Source organism: Amblyomma americanum, chromosome 4 (genome assembly GCF_052857255.1).
Source record: "Amblyomma americanum isolate KBUSLIRL-KWMA chromosome 4, ASM5285725v1, whole genome shotgun sequence".
NCBI lineage: Eukaryota > Metazoa > Arthropoda > Arachnida > Ixodida > Ixodidae > Amblyomma > Amblyomma americanum.
The window spans coordinates 66,020,665-66,036,201 of record NC_135500.1 but is presented as its reverse complement, the minus strand read 5'-3'; the positions used below and the strand labels follow the sequence as shown (position 1 = coordinate 66,036,201).

Here is a 15,537-nt window from a genome sequence, read left to right as displayed (position 1 = left end):
GACGTATACCGGGTTACCGGACGCCGACTGCGCACGCGCAGTGGGCCCGCCTGGCAGCGCCCCTATCACTGCGCGTGCGCAGGCGGCGTCCGGTGAACCGGTATATTACTCCGTTATGCTAAAAGTCCCTTTTGTGGCAGTAACCGAGCAGCGAAACTTTTTCCGGCATCTAAACCACGTGATAGCGACATCGCAGAGCTGCCATGTGCGCCATTTTGCGGCTCTGGCCTAAATGAAGAAGTTGGAAGAAGTGAAGCCAGGGAATGATTCCCACTGCGGCCAGGTTTTGATGTTGTTGTACCCTTGGTGAACGGCACGTAGCCGTGAAGAATATTGGCCATACAAAGAATTATTCAAAGCCTGTCTCCCCAGTTTTTGTTTCTACACAGTTTGTCTTCTTCTACCTAATTTAAAACTAACAATGTAGCCCAATTATTGACATATTCGATTGTGTGAAGTCAGTGAAACCAGCTGTCTAAGCGATTGCAAAGTATACCGATTGGATTTAATCTTTGCACCATGTGGCAGCTTGCTTAAAAACATGTCGCTCAAGTGAGACCAATATTTATGCACAATAAAGCGTTCACTAAAGAACCACGACTTCTTGTGTATATATGGCGGCGGAGCATAAGTGGCTGGGAAATGGCGATAGGGGAACTTCGCGCTTTCAGCGCTTACTGTTGGGCTAGATGGCGGGTCATAGCATTGCCGCCGGATAGAAACACACATTCTTCATTTCTACCAAGGAGGAGTGTTCGTACTTCAGGAAAAAAAATGCTGAAACGCGGCACTAGACAAGCCCGAAAACGACAAGACAATGTGAAGCCTCCGTAGGAAGTTCACAAGATGCCTTATCCCCTCGGCGTTCATGCCAACTTCTGATTTATGTCGGCCGATTGCCTGCGCCCGAGAAAAGAGGAAGAAGTCGCACGGGCTGCGGGTGCCCCGCGAGCGACCGAGTGGGCCGTCCGCCATATTCGTCTGCTGTCTACTGTGCAGCTCACGTCCTCCGCTGCCCCTGCACCAGTGCCTGCCCGTTTCGAGAGATTTTTTTTTCTTTATTGCCCGTCTCGAGAGTGCGTACCTGTCCAAGGCGCAGCGATGGCCATCAACATACCGGGCCTGCTGTCCATCATATTCTTCTACATAATCATCCTGGTGGTGGGCATCTGGGCTGGCCGAAAGACCAACGCGCCCCGCCGCGGCACCGGGTCCCTCAGCATAGGCGAGCAGTCCAACATAATGCTAGCCGGGAGGAACATCGGCCTGTTCGTCGGCGTGTTCACCATGACCGGTGAGTTTTCTCGATTGCTTGGGCCCTTGCCATGCTATAGCCTTTCAGGCTACGAAGTCACGGGCGATAAGGAAAGCGCCCCGGCGCAGGGGAGGGGACCTTTCCTTCTCTATAGCTGGCTTTTGCGGAGAACGAGCGACACGTTCTGCGCACGCTGAGCTGGTCTTGGAAACAGTTTTGTTGCATTTACAGCGACTCATAGCAAGGCAGAGTTTTCGGATAGCCTACCTAGGCTCCAGATGAGGATTCGGCAAGGATGTGTTACATGTGCTCGGAATTTAAGAAAAGGAAGAAACGAAAACGGAAAGTTCTTTACGCTAAGCGTCGCGGCTTTACCGCATGCTAGCGTTATCGCTTTGTTCATGCACTGCGGCATAGTCATGAATTAGTTATCTGGCCTCATCTAGATGTTTCCTGTCTAAAGCAATGGGGCACTTCAATTACAAATGTGCAAGAAAATTTTCCTCTCACCCTTGAACAGAATGCATCCTTTCTATTGAAACTCTTGTCACTTGTAACCTAGCGAAAATTAATAGTTATGCTAAATATCCAGGCTAGCAAATGCCGCTGGTGTGTGTTCGGCTCAATGAACCTTCCTATTTTCTCTACGGAACGCTTGAGAAAAGTTCCAACGTGCAGCGTCCTCCATTGGCCGCACTTGTATGGTTTCCTTTTAGGCTTTCTGCAGTTTCCCAAAATAGGCTTTTGAGTTGAAAGAACGCTTTTTTTGCATAGCATTTCCAGCGTTGCAATGCATCAGAATACAGCTCTAACATTGTTTTTGAACAATTTTGAATAATGAACTTTTTAACTACCATTGTTGGGCTGCTTACTTACTGCAATGCGTGTAACCCACGTTATGTACTATCCAAATCAGTTTTTAGAATTTCTAAAACGCGGTTAACCTCTCCGCCGTGACTCAACAAACATGGAGCAGGCCGCCGCGGTGGCTCAGTGGTTATGGCGCTCGGCTGCTGGCCCGAAATATGCGGATTCGATCCCGGCAGCGGTTGTCGAATTTCGATGGAGGGGAAATTCTAGAGACCCGTGTACTGTGCGATATCAGTGCACGTTATAGAACTCCAGGTGGTCGAAAATGCCGGAGCCCTTAACTGCGGCGTCCTTCATTGCCTGAGTCGCTTTGGTATGTTAAACACTCATAAACCATAAACAAACCAAAGTTGGGAGTTTTTATCGCGCCATTTGAAAATCGCGCGCCTGCGGAGGGTTTACAGCGACGTCTATCAAATCGCGTCACTCAAATCATGCCGCGTAACAGTCTCTGTCCCGCCTGCGCTGGAGCAGTGAAGTGGCGGGGAGCAAAAATTGATGTAATCCCCTCAGAAATGCGCTTGCAGCTTGTGAAAGTCCGAGCGCACGAAAGGTGCAATAATCTGTTGAGCTGTTACGAGGGTTCCCCGCGACCTACTCCAGCGCTGACACAGACTGTCTGAGTGATTCATCCTTCCATCTGTTTCAGCCACCTGGGTGGGAGGCGGCTACATCAACGGCACCGCTGAGGTGGTATACCTGAGCGGACTGGCATGGTGCCAGGCACCCTTCGGCTACGCGCTCAGCTTGCTCATAGGTGAGAGTACGGGTGAGGCGTTGATGTCTTTGGAAAATGTTTACTTTTCAGGCGCAATCTACCACCTCAGTTTCTTCCCCAAAAGAGGCGATTTTTTTGAAAGGCAACGACATATCAACTAGCCGAGAAAATGGTTTTGCTTTATTTTTTGACGTGACGTGTGGAGTGCAAAGGCACGCATTGTTTTGTCACGTCGGGACTAAGTAAGGGAACGGAACGGTCGCCGTGGCACTCGACCTCTGTGACCGCATTTCTTCCGCTTCAAATGAGCTTCGTCTAATGCGCGTTTGAAGCTTCATTTTAATTCCGATGGAGGGAGCCATAGCTGTTCTATCGCTCAGCTGCACTGAACTCTATTTTCGAATACATCAGGGCCGTGATATCCATGCAGTTCCTTGAGTGAGTTCTGTCATAATTTCTGATCTAAGCAAAAGAGAAGTGACGGGGAGAGATGAACCTGCAGGAATTGCAAACACGACAGTCGCGCAAACTTGTAAGTTATTCGGCCAATAACCTAACGCTGTGCCACCAGACTCATAGTTAATTCAGCAACAGAGGAGAGATTATTTGCTGCTGCGTCTGCTGCTACATTGCATTACAAGGGGGCAGAGTGAAAGGTGTCCGATCTCGCGCATGCACTCTCCTTGCTGCACACCCCAGAGAGTTGATTTTTACGAACCTTCGATGGCGGTCATTCTGTGAGGCAATGAGGTCACGAAACCAGAGGACAAAATGAGCAGCACAATTTATTGGAAACGATTGTTGATGCGCCTTAGCAGACAGAGTAACGAATCGGATGGTGTTATATCGCTCTTAAGTGTATATAAGTTTCAGGCTGCAGGCGGCGCATGCAGCGTTGAGAAGGCTAATCGACAGCTTCTGTCGTCTGAGGGAAGCCTGCAAAGAATCACTGTGAATGTTTGTTGACAAAGTACCGAAGAAATACAGCAACTAAACGGCTCTGGAAATGTGGCCCAGAACGACAACTTTGGCCCGACTATCACTGCTCAGTTATTCCTTGACTGTGCCTTTCCACGTGTTGTTAGCGCTATCAGTGCTAATCAGGAAGTTAACGGTCGCGCACCAATGTAACTGTCGATAGTGCTAGCTTTGAGCTCAATTCAGACTGCATATACAAGAAAGTAAACACTGCTTCGGCACTTTGCGATCGTACAAGGTTTCTCCGTCTGCAATAATATGACCCGGTGACAGCGCTGCATTTAATAACTGCCTACATGGAGGAGTACATCCACATGACATCCAGTCGACTGTGTCGTCGGGGGCGTTACTAGTCAGCCACTGAAGATGATAGTGGTAACCCTGTGCACCCACCCGCCCAATGCAGGCGGCTACCTGTTCGCGGTGAAGATGCGCAAGGCGGGCTACAAGACGATGCTGGACCCCTTCCAGCAGCACTTCGGCGCCCGCATGGGCTGCCTGCTCTTCCTGCCGGCGCTGTGCGGAGAGGTCTTCTGGTCGGCCGCCATCCTGGCCGCCCTGGGTACGCGCACCACTCCCACTGAACGCATGCTTGCTTTCTGGCACTGCATGTCGGGATCGCGGTGCAGTGCAAGATGCACAGCGAGCTCCATTCTTAAGGAGAAAGAGTTCATAAATGTCTTTATAGGTAGAACTTAGTGCCGCACTTAAAATGTATGAAGAGTGCAATAAAAGAAAAGCGCACGCAAGCCCTAAGGTGAGAAGCGAGAGAGCCGCTACTGTCTGTAAAAAATTTAGTCAAACAAGACCCGTGGGCACTACAACTTACATGGAATAAATCGAATATTCGCTATCTTCTTATTGACGAAATAGACGAGAATCTACAATTGGCAGAAAAGGTTATTTTTTATATAAACTACAAACGAAAAACGATCTGTGTCTTACGGAAGATTCTGTGCACAGCTGCGGTCACCGACTGGGCCTACTGCAGGTAAAAAAATATGCGCCCCAAAGGAATACATCTAAAGAAAAGTTTTTACTGTAGTTTTACGATTTTGCAGGGAACCTATGAGGTAGCCCTTCGTGAACAAATGCTGAGTATATTCTAGAACTGAAGGTGAGAGTATGAAACATCATTTCAAAGCCGATATATTTTTAAAACGCCGCGATATGTGCGCGTGGGAGTCATGTCCTTATATATGCACAGGGTGCTCCACCTCAGACTTTACAGTTTTAAAAAATAGGCGTTATGAGTCAGAAGAGCGCTTTTTTCTGCGCAGCATTGTCAGTGGTGTAGTACATCAGACTACTTCTAATGATAGCTAGCAGGATGCCTAGCTATTATTGAATAGTTATCTTTCCAACTATTACGTTAGGCTTATAATCATTGAGAATTGCGTAGGCCACCTAAAGTACTATTGATTGCAGTTTTCAGAATTTCAAAAACGTGGTTACCCTCTGCGCTGTGGCCCAACAAATTTTGGGTATTTCGACGACTTATGTGCACCCTTGCCTGCACCCATCTTGAAAGCGCATGTATTTTGGCGCGGTGTGGTCAAAGTTTGTTTGTCCGGAGCGCCGAAGGTAACGGCTTTTTCGAGATTCTAAAAGCTGATATGGATATTACTTGGGGCGGGCTCCTTGCTTCAAAGTAATTAAGGAGCCTAAGAGTAATAGGCAAAAATTGAACTTCAATATTAGTTAACAAGCCTGCTAATTAGCACGTCTTAGCTGCATTCAGATGTGCCATACCGTTGAAGATGCTATGCTGTGAAAAAGCGCTCTTCTATCTCAAAAAGTATTTTTTAAAAATTGGCGGTGGTTTAGCTCTGGTTAAACCTGGAGTGACGCGATATCTACAGCTGGCTGTGTGGAACTTGGTCACGTGACCGCCCACGTGACGAACCACGCGATCAGCCATGGCGCCGCACCGCCGGCAGCTGCTCCGCACCACGTGACCAACCACATGACAGCGTGGCGGTGCAGCCATGCTGAAGGCTCGAAAAGCTACCGTAATGTAGCTATCGCTACAAAATTGTGTCGTCTTACGTAAAACACGTTGTATATAGGGGCACAGGGCGGGATCCCGACCCAATGAAAGAGATGCAGGCAAAATTTTCCTAATTGTTGCTCGTTTCACTGAGTATCCCATGGGCTCGGCCATACGCTAACAGTTGGTGAGTGTTTTCAAGAGTGTTACAAAGTATGCTACGTCATTTCGAAGCTACCAGTTAAAACGCTACGATGAATGCTTGATGTGAAGCCGGACTACCCCCAAAAGCGCTCTATCAACCGGGTGTTTTTTTTTTTTAATCGAGTATGCTGTTATGAACGGGATCCACACCGGCAATTAAAGCGAAGATTCATTGACCGGCAGCGGTTAAAGCGAAGGTTCAACAACCGCGATGACCACGCGGAAGCGGCAATTTCGACAGATCGTTGACCCACGAAGACCCCTGCGAGAAAAGATGCCTCCCGGGGAAGCAGCCGCTGGAATATTCCCCACGCACGAGAAGAGGGGAAGATGTCCTTCCCTTTGTCTGCAGTTCCTCGCAACACGCGGCCGACGGTGTACAGTCGAAGGGGGAAGCGGGCCGTGATTGACAGCTTCGGACAGCGTTTTCATGTTTAGTTTTCATGTTTAGCTTTTCACGTTTTCATGTTTTTATATTTTGTGTTTTCATGTTTATCTGTTTAGTTTGAAAGACTGTATTAGCAATAAAATGCAGAGCACGCGGCCGCATGTCGGACCACGCGAGAAACTTATACCCCTGTCACACGGGCACTTGTGAGGCCTTATGAATTAAGGTCCTTTGCTACAAAGGCGCGTGACACGCATCTATACGGCAAAGCGCCGAGACCTTTGCGAAAAAGGTCCGTAGCCGCAAAGGCGGCCATCAGCGGCCTTAAAGTTGCTTAAAGGAGCAGCCCAGGCGGCAGCGCCAGCTAGAGAGCTCAAAGAATAAAAAATTGACGCAATTTTTAGTTTTTAAAACGTGAAAAATATCTAATTTTACTTATTTAATGGTTAATTTTGCGTTACAGTGCACTTCCCGTAGAGGAGGCTATGACTTAAGACATCTACACTGCTAAGAAAGGACTTGAACGCTTTTCAGCAGCCGCATCGACACACACGTGCTTGCGCTTCTCGCTTTGCTGTTTTTTCTTCGTTTGCTCTTCATGGCAATTGCACACTTCGTTGTAACGTCTTGCGATTTGTCGCTCATGATTGCGGCAGCAAGCTAACCAGGCACAACCTAATTTTTTTTAAAAATATGCACAAGGACATAAGCAACAAAGCACGCTTCTCACACACAACGAGGAGCCGAACAGAAAAGTGCGCATATCGTGGTCGGACCGGGAACGATAAAAAAAAAAAACTTTTGTTTCAAAATATCTGTTTCTCACCGTCAGAACGCTGGTTTATTATCGTGATAGCTACTTTTTACAACATAAACAAAAGAACTATTATCCTCTTAGCTGAAGTGCTACCGTCTGCTTTAATTTCATAATGTTACTAGCGCCGCTTCACACACAGCGGTGACTTTTGGCATTCACGGAGGCCGCGTTCTAGCTCCTTTGGATTTGCCGTGTAGCAGCTTGTTGTTGTAGTGGTTTTATTAAAAATAATAGTAAAAAGGAAGGAAAAGATTTTTGCTAGCCCCGGCATCTGCCATCGATACTGAAGCACCTGAGCTGGGGCAGCGGAAATAAAGGACAGCAGGCAGTATGAAGAAATGAAATGAAAGAGGTGAGGGGACAGGAAGAAAGGATAGTGGGAGAAGTAATATGTACAAACTATATACACAATAAGAAATGTGTCCAGGTTGTGCGCGTGATTAGTTCATTCTAGAGGAATTAAATCACACACGCGCACAGCACTGTGTTGGTTACAACTGGAGTGGGGCGTCCAGTTATTAATCGTTCAATTAACCGTGTAGCAGCGTCGCTGCTCCTTTTCGGTTTTCTTCCTTTAGTGCAATAAGACAACTTTACGGCAAAGGCCGTGAAGAAGTCCCGTGTGTCAGTGGTATTACTCGACTCGGAGGAACCCCCAGCGGTTAGAGCGCCTTTTGAGGGGTATGCCCGGCTTTACAACACGCATTTATCGTTGCTTTTTAAAAGGACGGCTTGAAATGACGTACCATACTTTGGCACACTCTTCTTCCAAGCACTCGCCAACTGTTCACGAATAGCCGATTCCATGGGTTCTTTGTGAAACAAGAAAACATATTTTGGAATGTTTTCGCCCGCCCCATACCCCAGCGAAGAGGAAGGCTCTACGTGCACGTATCATGGTGCTTTAAAAATGAATTACCTTAGAAATAGCGTTTCATCTTTGAAGTTCAGTTCTAGGTACACTATAGTTGTAGCGATTGCTCCGTTTTTCGTCACAACGGTACGGCATAACAGGTGCACTGTGAAATGAGGAAACTGCTTTGAAAATTTTGTTTACATGTACACGCCTAACAACACCTTTTACTCAAAGCCGGCTCCGGCGCCTGCGATCTCCCCCCCCCCCCCCCCTCCTGTTTGTAACATGGTGTTAGTCTGTAGACTAGTGGTTCTCGGCTTTTTTGAGCCTTACAAAACGTGCGCGATGACACTTTTCATGTAAACGCCGACGCACGGCACAAGGCGTGACTGCGGGATGAAGACAAGCCTAAGCATTCTCTCCGGCCGCTGCCGTCCCGGCTGATTTTTTTGCGTGCTCTTTCCATTGACTTATTTTTAATCTTGTTGAGGCATTTCCAAATTCACAACAGAATTAGTTCTTATTTGGGAACTTCACCGTTTCCTTCCATGTTAGAGCTTCGTGTGTACATGTTGCATGTGAAGGTTATTCCTTTACAATGTTATAGATGCCTGTTACGCTCTTACATATGCGCCGATTGCGTCGTGTTGCATTGTCGTCGACGCTTCAGTGAGCACACTTTTGTACCTTCCTGGCTTTTCACGATTGATCACGATGCGGCTCGGTGCTGAGCGAAGAAGCGGACGCTCAACGTAGAAAGCTCAGGATTACAGGAGCGGTGGCGACGGGCCATGTGCAGGAGCCACCGTGGAGGTGATCATGGACTTCGAGCGCACCGAGTCTGTGATCGCTTCGGCTTGCATCGCCCTTTTCTACACCTTCACGGGCGGCCTCTACTCGGTCGCCTACACGGACGTCATTCAGCTGCTGGCCATTTTCTTCGGCTTGGTGCGTCCTCGCGTTTCTGGCTTGCAGTGCTAGGAGGCATATGCCAGGCACCTTGCCTATGAGACAGCTTTCAGCGCGCCTGCTTTCCTCACGGCACGTGATGATGAAACGCACGCTACATAAATGGCAGAGGATACCGACCCCGCGTTGTTCGTGCCTAAAGCACTAATAAGACACTTGGAGGACATGTATGCTGTGTTCGTCTCAAAAAGAACTTGAGCTCGCTGGTGTCTGGGTGTGCAGTGGCTCTCGGTGCCGTTCGCCATGTTCCACGAGGCGGTGGGGCCCATCTCTTACCCGAAGAACGACTTCGTGGGCAGCGTCGAATGGAAGGACTTCGGCATCTACTGGGACTCCATGCTGCTGCTCATGATGGGAGGCGTGCCCTGGCAGGTAATGGACCTCCTAATCTTCGGACATTCGCTGGTGGCATTACTAAACCGCGGCATGGTGCAGTAGAAGACCAAAGCCAATGGAGCAACTGCTTTTTAACGATACTATTCAAAATATTGCGGTATGCCTCGGTGAAGCACTTCGACAACGCCACTGTTTCACCTTCACAGTGCTTCAACACCGCCGCGAGTTCTTGTTCACTTATTTTTGTTCGGGTCATTTTCCAATTTTTATTCTAAACGTCCAACTCACGTACGGCATAATACTTGTCACGATTTACAAAAAGCAACATCACCAGTAATCAAAGTCTTAGCCGTGACAACTGTACTTTAATACTGCGCTGCAGACGATTACTCAAGAAGGAGATAGGAGAGGCTGAGGAATGGATTGTCTCTCTCACAACGAGGTTAGCTAAGTTTTTCCTCTCGAATTATGCATTTTATTAGTGACATGCACAACGCGTTTTTGTGGAAACTCCTAGCAGTGGCCCGATATGAGCCGACACGTACCCGCCGCCGTTTTTTATCGCTGCTGAGAACGTAAAGTCCTGGTTTTTCTGCAAAAATGACGGTACTTCGCTACCAGCATTACTGCGTGCCGTTCTCGTTAATAGGAGATTACTCGAACATGAATAATGAATATGCAATAAGCATAATGATTATTCCTTTGCGAATGGGCTGAGAAAAAATCCCAGGCAATCCTCGCGATGGATCGTTCGAATGCGTCAGCATTTGGTGGTCGTGGTGTGCTTAGGTTGGTTATCTCCGAGGTCGAGAGATATAACGTGTCATATATCTCTCGTATAGGTATAACGTAGAACGAAGTGGTGCCGGGTGCTTTGCCAAGCGTCCACGCACCCTTACTACGTTGCTTGTGGTCGGCCGCAGGTGTACTTCCAGCGGGTGCTCTCCAGCCGCACGGCCGAGGGCGCCGAGCTGCTGTCGTACATGGCGTCGCTGGGCTGCCTCTTCATGGCCATCCCGCCCGTCATCATTGGCGCCGTTGCCAAGGCGGCAAGTAAGTAGCTGCACTTTGCACTGGAGCGCTGGAGGGGTGACGGTCGGTGCGGTGGGCAAAACATTCGACTGTCGACAGCATGATGCCGCGTGCGGTGAGAGAGAGAGCATGCAGGGATGGGGAGATGAAATACGGTGGAGGGCCGCGCGTCGAGGAAAAGCTTCTAGCCTAGTCGTACCTGCTGCGCTAAGCATCTCTGTAAAGGAAATTAAATCAATTTTCACGGTTGTGTTGACACCTGGCGCCTAGAAAAGCGCCATGGGCCGCAGCCGACTCCTCTTTAGACCGACGACGAAGGACGAGCAGTTGCACCCAATGGGCAAGAAAGGCTGATGCACTGATTGGACGCAAAACTACTGGTGGCAAATCGAGATGCTAAAATATTAATTCTGCCGTACGGATTAAGGCTGCGAAAGCCAGTAATGTTATTTCAAGTCGGAAATCGAGTACCAAGTAGAGGATGCGGTCATGAACGAAGTGCTGCAACAAATCCCGATCCCCCAACGCAATCAATGCCACACTGAGGCTGTGGCGGTGAGGCAGATATACAAAAATCAGCGCTGCAGGCAGCTGACAGGCCTTCCAGGGGCCTTTCGTTGATGACCCATTCGACGCTGTCTTTATCACACATGAAGATGCGCCAGTTGAAAAGCTAGAAAACTACTCAGGTTGATTGTACACTACGCAGACCTAGATCTGCATAGTCGTGTTAAGTATCTTTAACTCGATACCGTTAAAGCTTTCATTAAGAAAATCCGGTGTTGTAGGTGTCTTCGTTGTCGACGTTGTGAGCGAAAAATCCCCGGAGGAGCAACCGGGTGGGCCAATAGGCCACGTTGCCTTGTGGCGTCATCACAGCCTGTCCATCGGATTGCGAGAAAACTGAACGCAGTTGTAGGTGGCAGTTATCTTAATGATTTCTCACTCGGGAAGACCAACCTTGGTTGCATAAGCGCCACCGGTGGCAGCATCTGCAGTTACGCATCACATAACCGCTACACCAGTGCGCCAGGAGCGGTATGATGACTTTCGGGGATCTATGAATGTGAAGTCGAGAATGACCTATTCTGCATATACAAGCATTAATTAGCCCATTACGGCATCGTGTCATACACTCAAGGCGGGGCTTAAGTGTCCCCCTCAATTTTTATCACTCTTTAGCGCCCTGAAGCCGGCTTTGCAACTGAAAAAGTTCCAAGGACTATTACAAATCTCCCTAATGTGAATTTTCGCGCAGCTTTGTGGGTGTATCGGTCACTGTAGGCTCATTGTTCAGATTTTATGGATCGTCGATACGTCAGGCGACGATAACAGACGTTTTTGCCATACCGTAGACGTACTACCGGAGACGTGTACCGGTTTACCGGACCCCTCCAGCGCTTGCGCAGTGGCATTGTTGGGGTGAGGAGGAGCCACTGGACGTGCGTAGCAGGCGTCCGGCAAACCGGTATAGTCTCTGGTACGCTACCGGAGGCATATACCGGTTTACCGGACGCCGGCTACGCACGCGCAGTCTCCAACTCACCCCAACAATGCTAGACGTTTTTATCATACCGGAGACGTATACCGGTTTACCGGACGCCGGCTACGCACGCGCAGTGGCTCCTCCTCACCTCAACAATGCTAGACGTTTTTAGCATACCGGAGACGTATTACCGGAGACGTATACCGGTTTAACGGATGCCGGCTACGCACGCGCAGTGGCTCCTCCTCACCTCAACAATGCTAGACGTTTTTAGCATACCGGAGACGTATTACTGGAGACGTATACCGGTTTAACGGATGCCGGCTACGCACGCGCAGTGGCTCCTCCTCACCTCAACAATGCTAGACGTTTTTAGCATACCGGAGACGTATTACCGGAGACGTATACCGGTTTAACGGATGCCGGCTACGCACGCGCAGTGGCTCCTCCTCACCCCAACAATGCTAGACGTTTTTAGCATACCGGAGACGTACTACTGGAGACGTATACCGGTTTAACGGATCCCAGCTACGCACGCGCAGTGGCTCCTCCTCACCCCAACAATGCTAGACGTTTTTAGCATACCGGAGACGTACTGCTGGACACGTATACCGGTTTAACGGATGCCGGCTACGCACGCGCAGTGGCTCCCCCTCACCCCAAAAATGTCACTGCTGTGATGACCCCCATAATGCGCAGGTCCACACGGGACGGAGAGGCAAAGAGACACCGTATGGCTCAGTTTAAACAAACAGGTATATTCAATAATTACACATGATGAAGATTATACATCAGAGGCTGGGGCGTCCGAGCTTACGTGCCGACGACTTCATGGGGGCGATGGAGTGGCTCCGGAGTTGGGCTCGAGCGGTTGCTGGCAGAAGCTGCACGCCGACGGGCTTCGGCGCTGAAGGCCCTCTTGGCGAACGATGTCGTCCTGAGCGTGCTTGCAGTAGAATTTCAATAGTCGTCCGTTTCTTCGAGGATGGTTCACAAACCCTTCCTCCAGTGTCGCCCGGCCCGGAAGATGAACAGGAGGCGAGCTTGTAGATGATGACAGCAGAGCACAATTTTACACCATACATATACAGAGAGCCAAACTGGAAAAAGCAGAACTGAATCTACAAAAGAACAAACTTTGCACCACTTCACTCATCGACCGGGCAGGCCAGTGCCTAAGCAGCATCACATCACATGCCAAGCATGGAGCCCCAGCTCAGACTGAACTGCATCCGTTTACATGCGCTTTTAAGCACTTGATTAACAAAGGACTAAGGGCGGTCATTTCCAGTGGCCCGCCCAAAGCATCAATTCTCCAATCCAAAATAACATGCGAGATGGGGACCACCCCTTGGGCTGGGCTTAGCCTCGACCCCAGAGTCTGTTAACAATACAAACTAAATAAACAACAAAAACGCCACCACTCTCTCTCAAGTGAGAGTATACACAGGCTCTCTCTTCGGAGCTAATTCACTAGCGCCTGTCTTTCCACATTCTTGGCGAGTACTGCCTGTCCGCCATGACAGGTGTCCGTCGCGGCCCTTCTGGGAAGCTGTGGGTGCCTTCCCGGCGATAGCCCACGACAAAGGGGGGGAGGGAAAGAATGTCGTCTTCGCGGTTTCGCATAGCGTCGGCTGTGGTACGGCGCGCTCTGGCCCGCTGACAGCTCCCCTGTCCTGGAATGCAACCGGAAATTGGGGAGGACAAAGCCTGTTTCCCCGGGGCGGCGGCGGGACCGGTTTTTCCGGTCGTCACTCAAAGAGCATGGCTGGGCAATTGATGATGCCGCTGTCACGGTTCCCCGTCTACGCCGCGCCGTCGAACGTGGATCCTCGTATCACACACGGAATGTCACACTCGCTCACCCTCCAGAAGAATGTTCTCCGAACATTTGAGTCCACGCAGCTCCCCTTGTCTTTCTGAATCGCCTCGCACAGTGCGTCCGACAAAACACTTTTCGCTGCACTCAACACCACTGCACAACACCATATGCCTCCGCTGTCAATACTGGCGTCTCCAGGGGCAGCACTGATCTTCTTTTACAGATAAACATGAAACTCAGCACCCAAGCCTCTCCTTTCTAGTCCAAACTGGACGAAAATAAATTTACCACAGTTACAAAGGAGCTCCCACTTCTAGCACGATCACGGCACAGACAAAAATATAGATAACGAAAGGAAGTAGGGCAGGTTCTGCATGCGCTCCGCATGCTCTCCTGTGCAGGTGTTACTTAATGACAGAAAGGTTTAACTACCAACTCCGATAACTTAACACATAAGCACATAGCAATGTTATGAGCTGCGGCATTACACAATTCTAACCAGTTCACAACTCCGCTCTGTTTACGCCATTAGTCCGACTTAGCTTTCCGATTTCGCAGCGGATATCGGCCTTCATGAGTCATACTAAATAAGTCTGTGCCCCTTTGTCTGCTTTGGGACTTGCGAGGGCTCGTGGCAGGAGCCTCTCCTGGCGTTATCTGCGCGGCAACCTCGCGCGCTTCTTCTTCTAGCAATGCATGAAGTAAATCCGGTGGCATTCCGGCCGTCACCTCGGGCGCCTGCCGAACAAATGCAGGAGAGGGCGTTTCTTGCGAACTATCTGCGCGCTCCGCTTCACTTCTGTCCCCATCAAAATCCGCGCTTTCCCTTTCCTCATTTCGTGAATACTGAACCGGTGCCGACTTGAGGCGATTGGCGTGTATCCTTATCAAACGCCGGTTCACGTCTCGGACTCTGAAGTTTACCGGAGAAAGCTTCTCGACAACCTCGCACGGTCCTCTCCACTTCGTCTGGAACTTACGAGCCAGCCCAATCTGCCTTTGGCAGTTTTCAATGTACACGCTGTCCCCCACATTAAACGGCGCGTCTCTAGCACTGCGATCGTGCACCTCCTTCCTGCGCTTCGCCGCTTTCTTTAAGGACTCCTTTGCGATGTCCCTCGCCACTTGCAAGCGCGATTCTAGCTCAACCTTATAGTCGTCCAGTGAAGCGTATGGGACACGACGGGGGCCCTCTGGCACTTCACTAGGCTGGTCCGGGTCTCGGCCGTAGAGAAGAAAGAATGGCGATTCGCCCGTGCTCTCGTGTGCTGCGGAATTGTAGGCAAACATTGCATACGGGAGCCACAAGTCCCAGTCCCGCTGGTCGCGCGAAACAAAATGCGACAGGAACCCGGCCACGGTTTGGTTCAGTCGCTCCACCGCGCCGTTGCAAGCCGGATGGTACGGTGTTGTCTGCTTCTTAGCGATCTTAAGCAGCTCGCAAACTCTCCTCATTAGCTGCGACACGAAGTTCGTTCCCCGATCTGTCAAGAGTTGCCTCGGGGGTCCATGTCGGAGCACGATCTGTTCGACAAATGCTCTTGCAACCGTGTCTGCCTTCTGATCTGGGAGTGCTACCGCTTCCGCGTATTTTGAAAGGTGGTCGACAAATACTAAAATGTACTTGTTTCCGGAAGTGGTCGTGGGCAATGGGCCCATTATGTCCATACCTGTCCGCTCGAAGGGAGCCGAAACCTCAGGGAACGGCTGAATTGGAGCTGGTCTTCGTCCCTTGGGTGTTTTTCTTTCGAGACAGGAATGACACTTCGCACAGTAGTCTCTAACATCCTGTCGCATGCCCCTCCAAAAGTACAAA

At 49.8% G+C, this 15,537-nt stretch overlaps 1 protein-coding gene across 1 annotated transcript in view; it reads left to right on the top strand.

The window, feature by feature from the left end:
• Positions 1–243: 243 nt before the first annotated feature.
• LOC144128013 (high-affinity choline transporter 1-like) overlaps positions 244–15,537 on the top strand; it is a 37,819-nt gene continuing 22,525 nt past the window's right edge. Inside the window, exons 1-6 of the mRNA XM_077661060.1 lie at positions 244–1,294; positions 2,775–2,882; positions 4,228–4,383; positions 8,876–9,024; positions 9,268–9,417; positions 10,305–10,434. Coding sequence (XP_077517186.1) covers positions 886–1,294; positions 2,775–2,882; positions 4,228–4,383; positions 8,876–9,024; positions 9,268–9,417; positions 10,305–10,434 — 1,102 coding nt within the window. The 5' untranslated portion in view covers positions 244–885. The remainder of the gene's footprint in view (positions 1,295–2,774; positions 2,883–4,227; positions 4,384–8,875; positions 9,025–9,267; positions 9,418–10,304; positions 10,435–15,537) is intronic.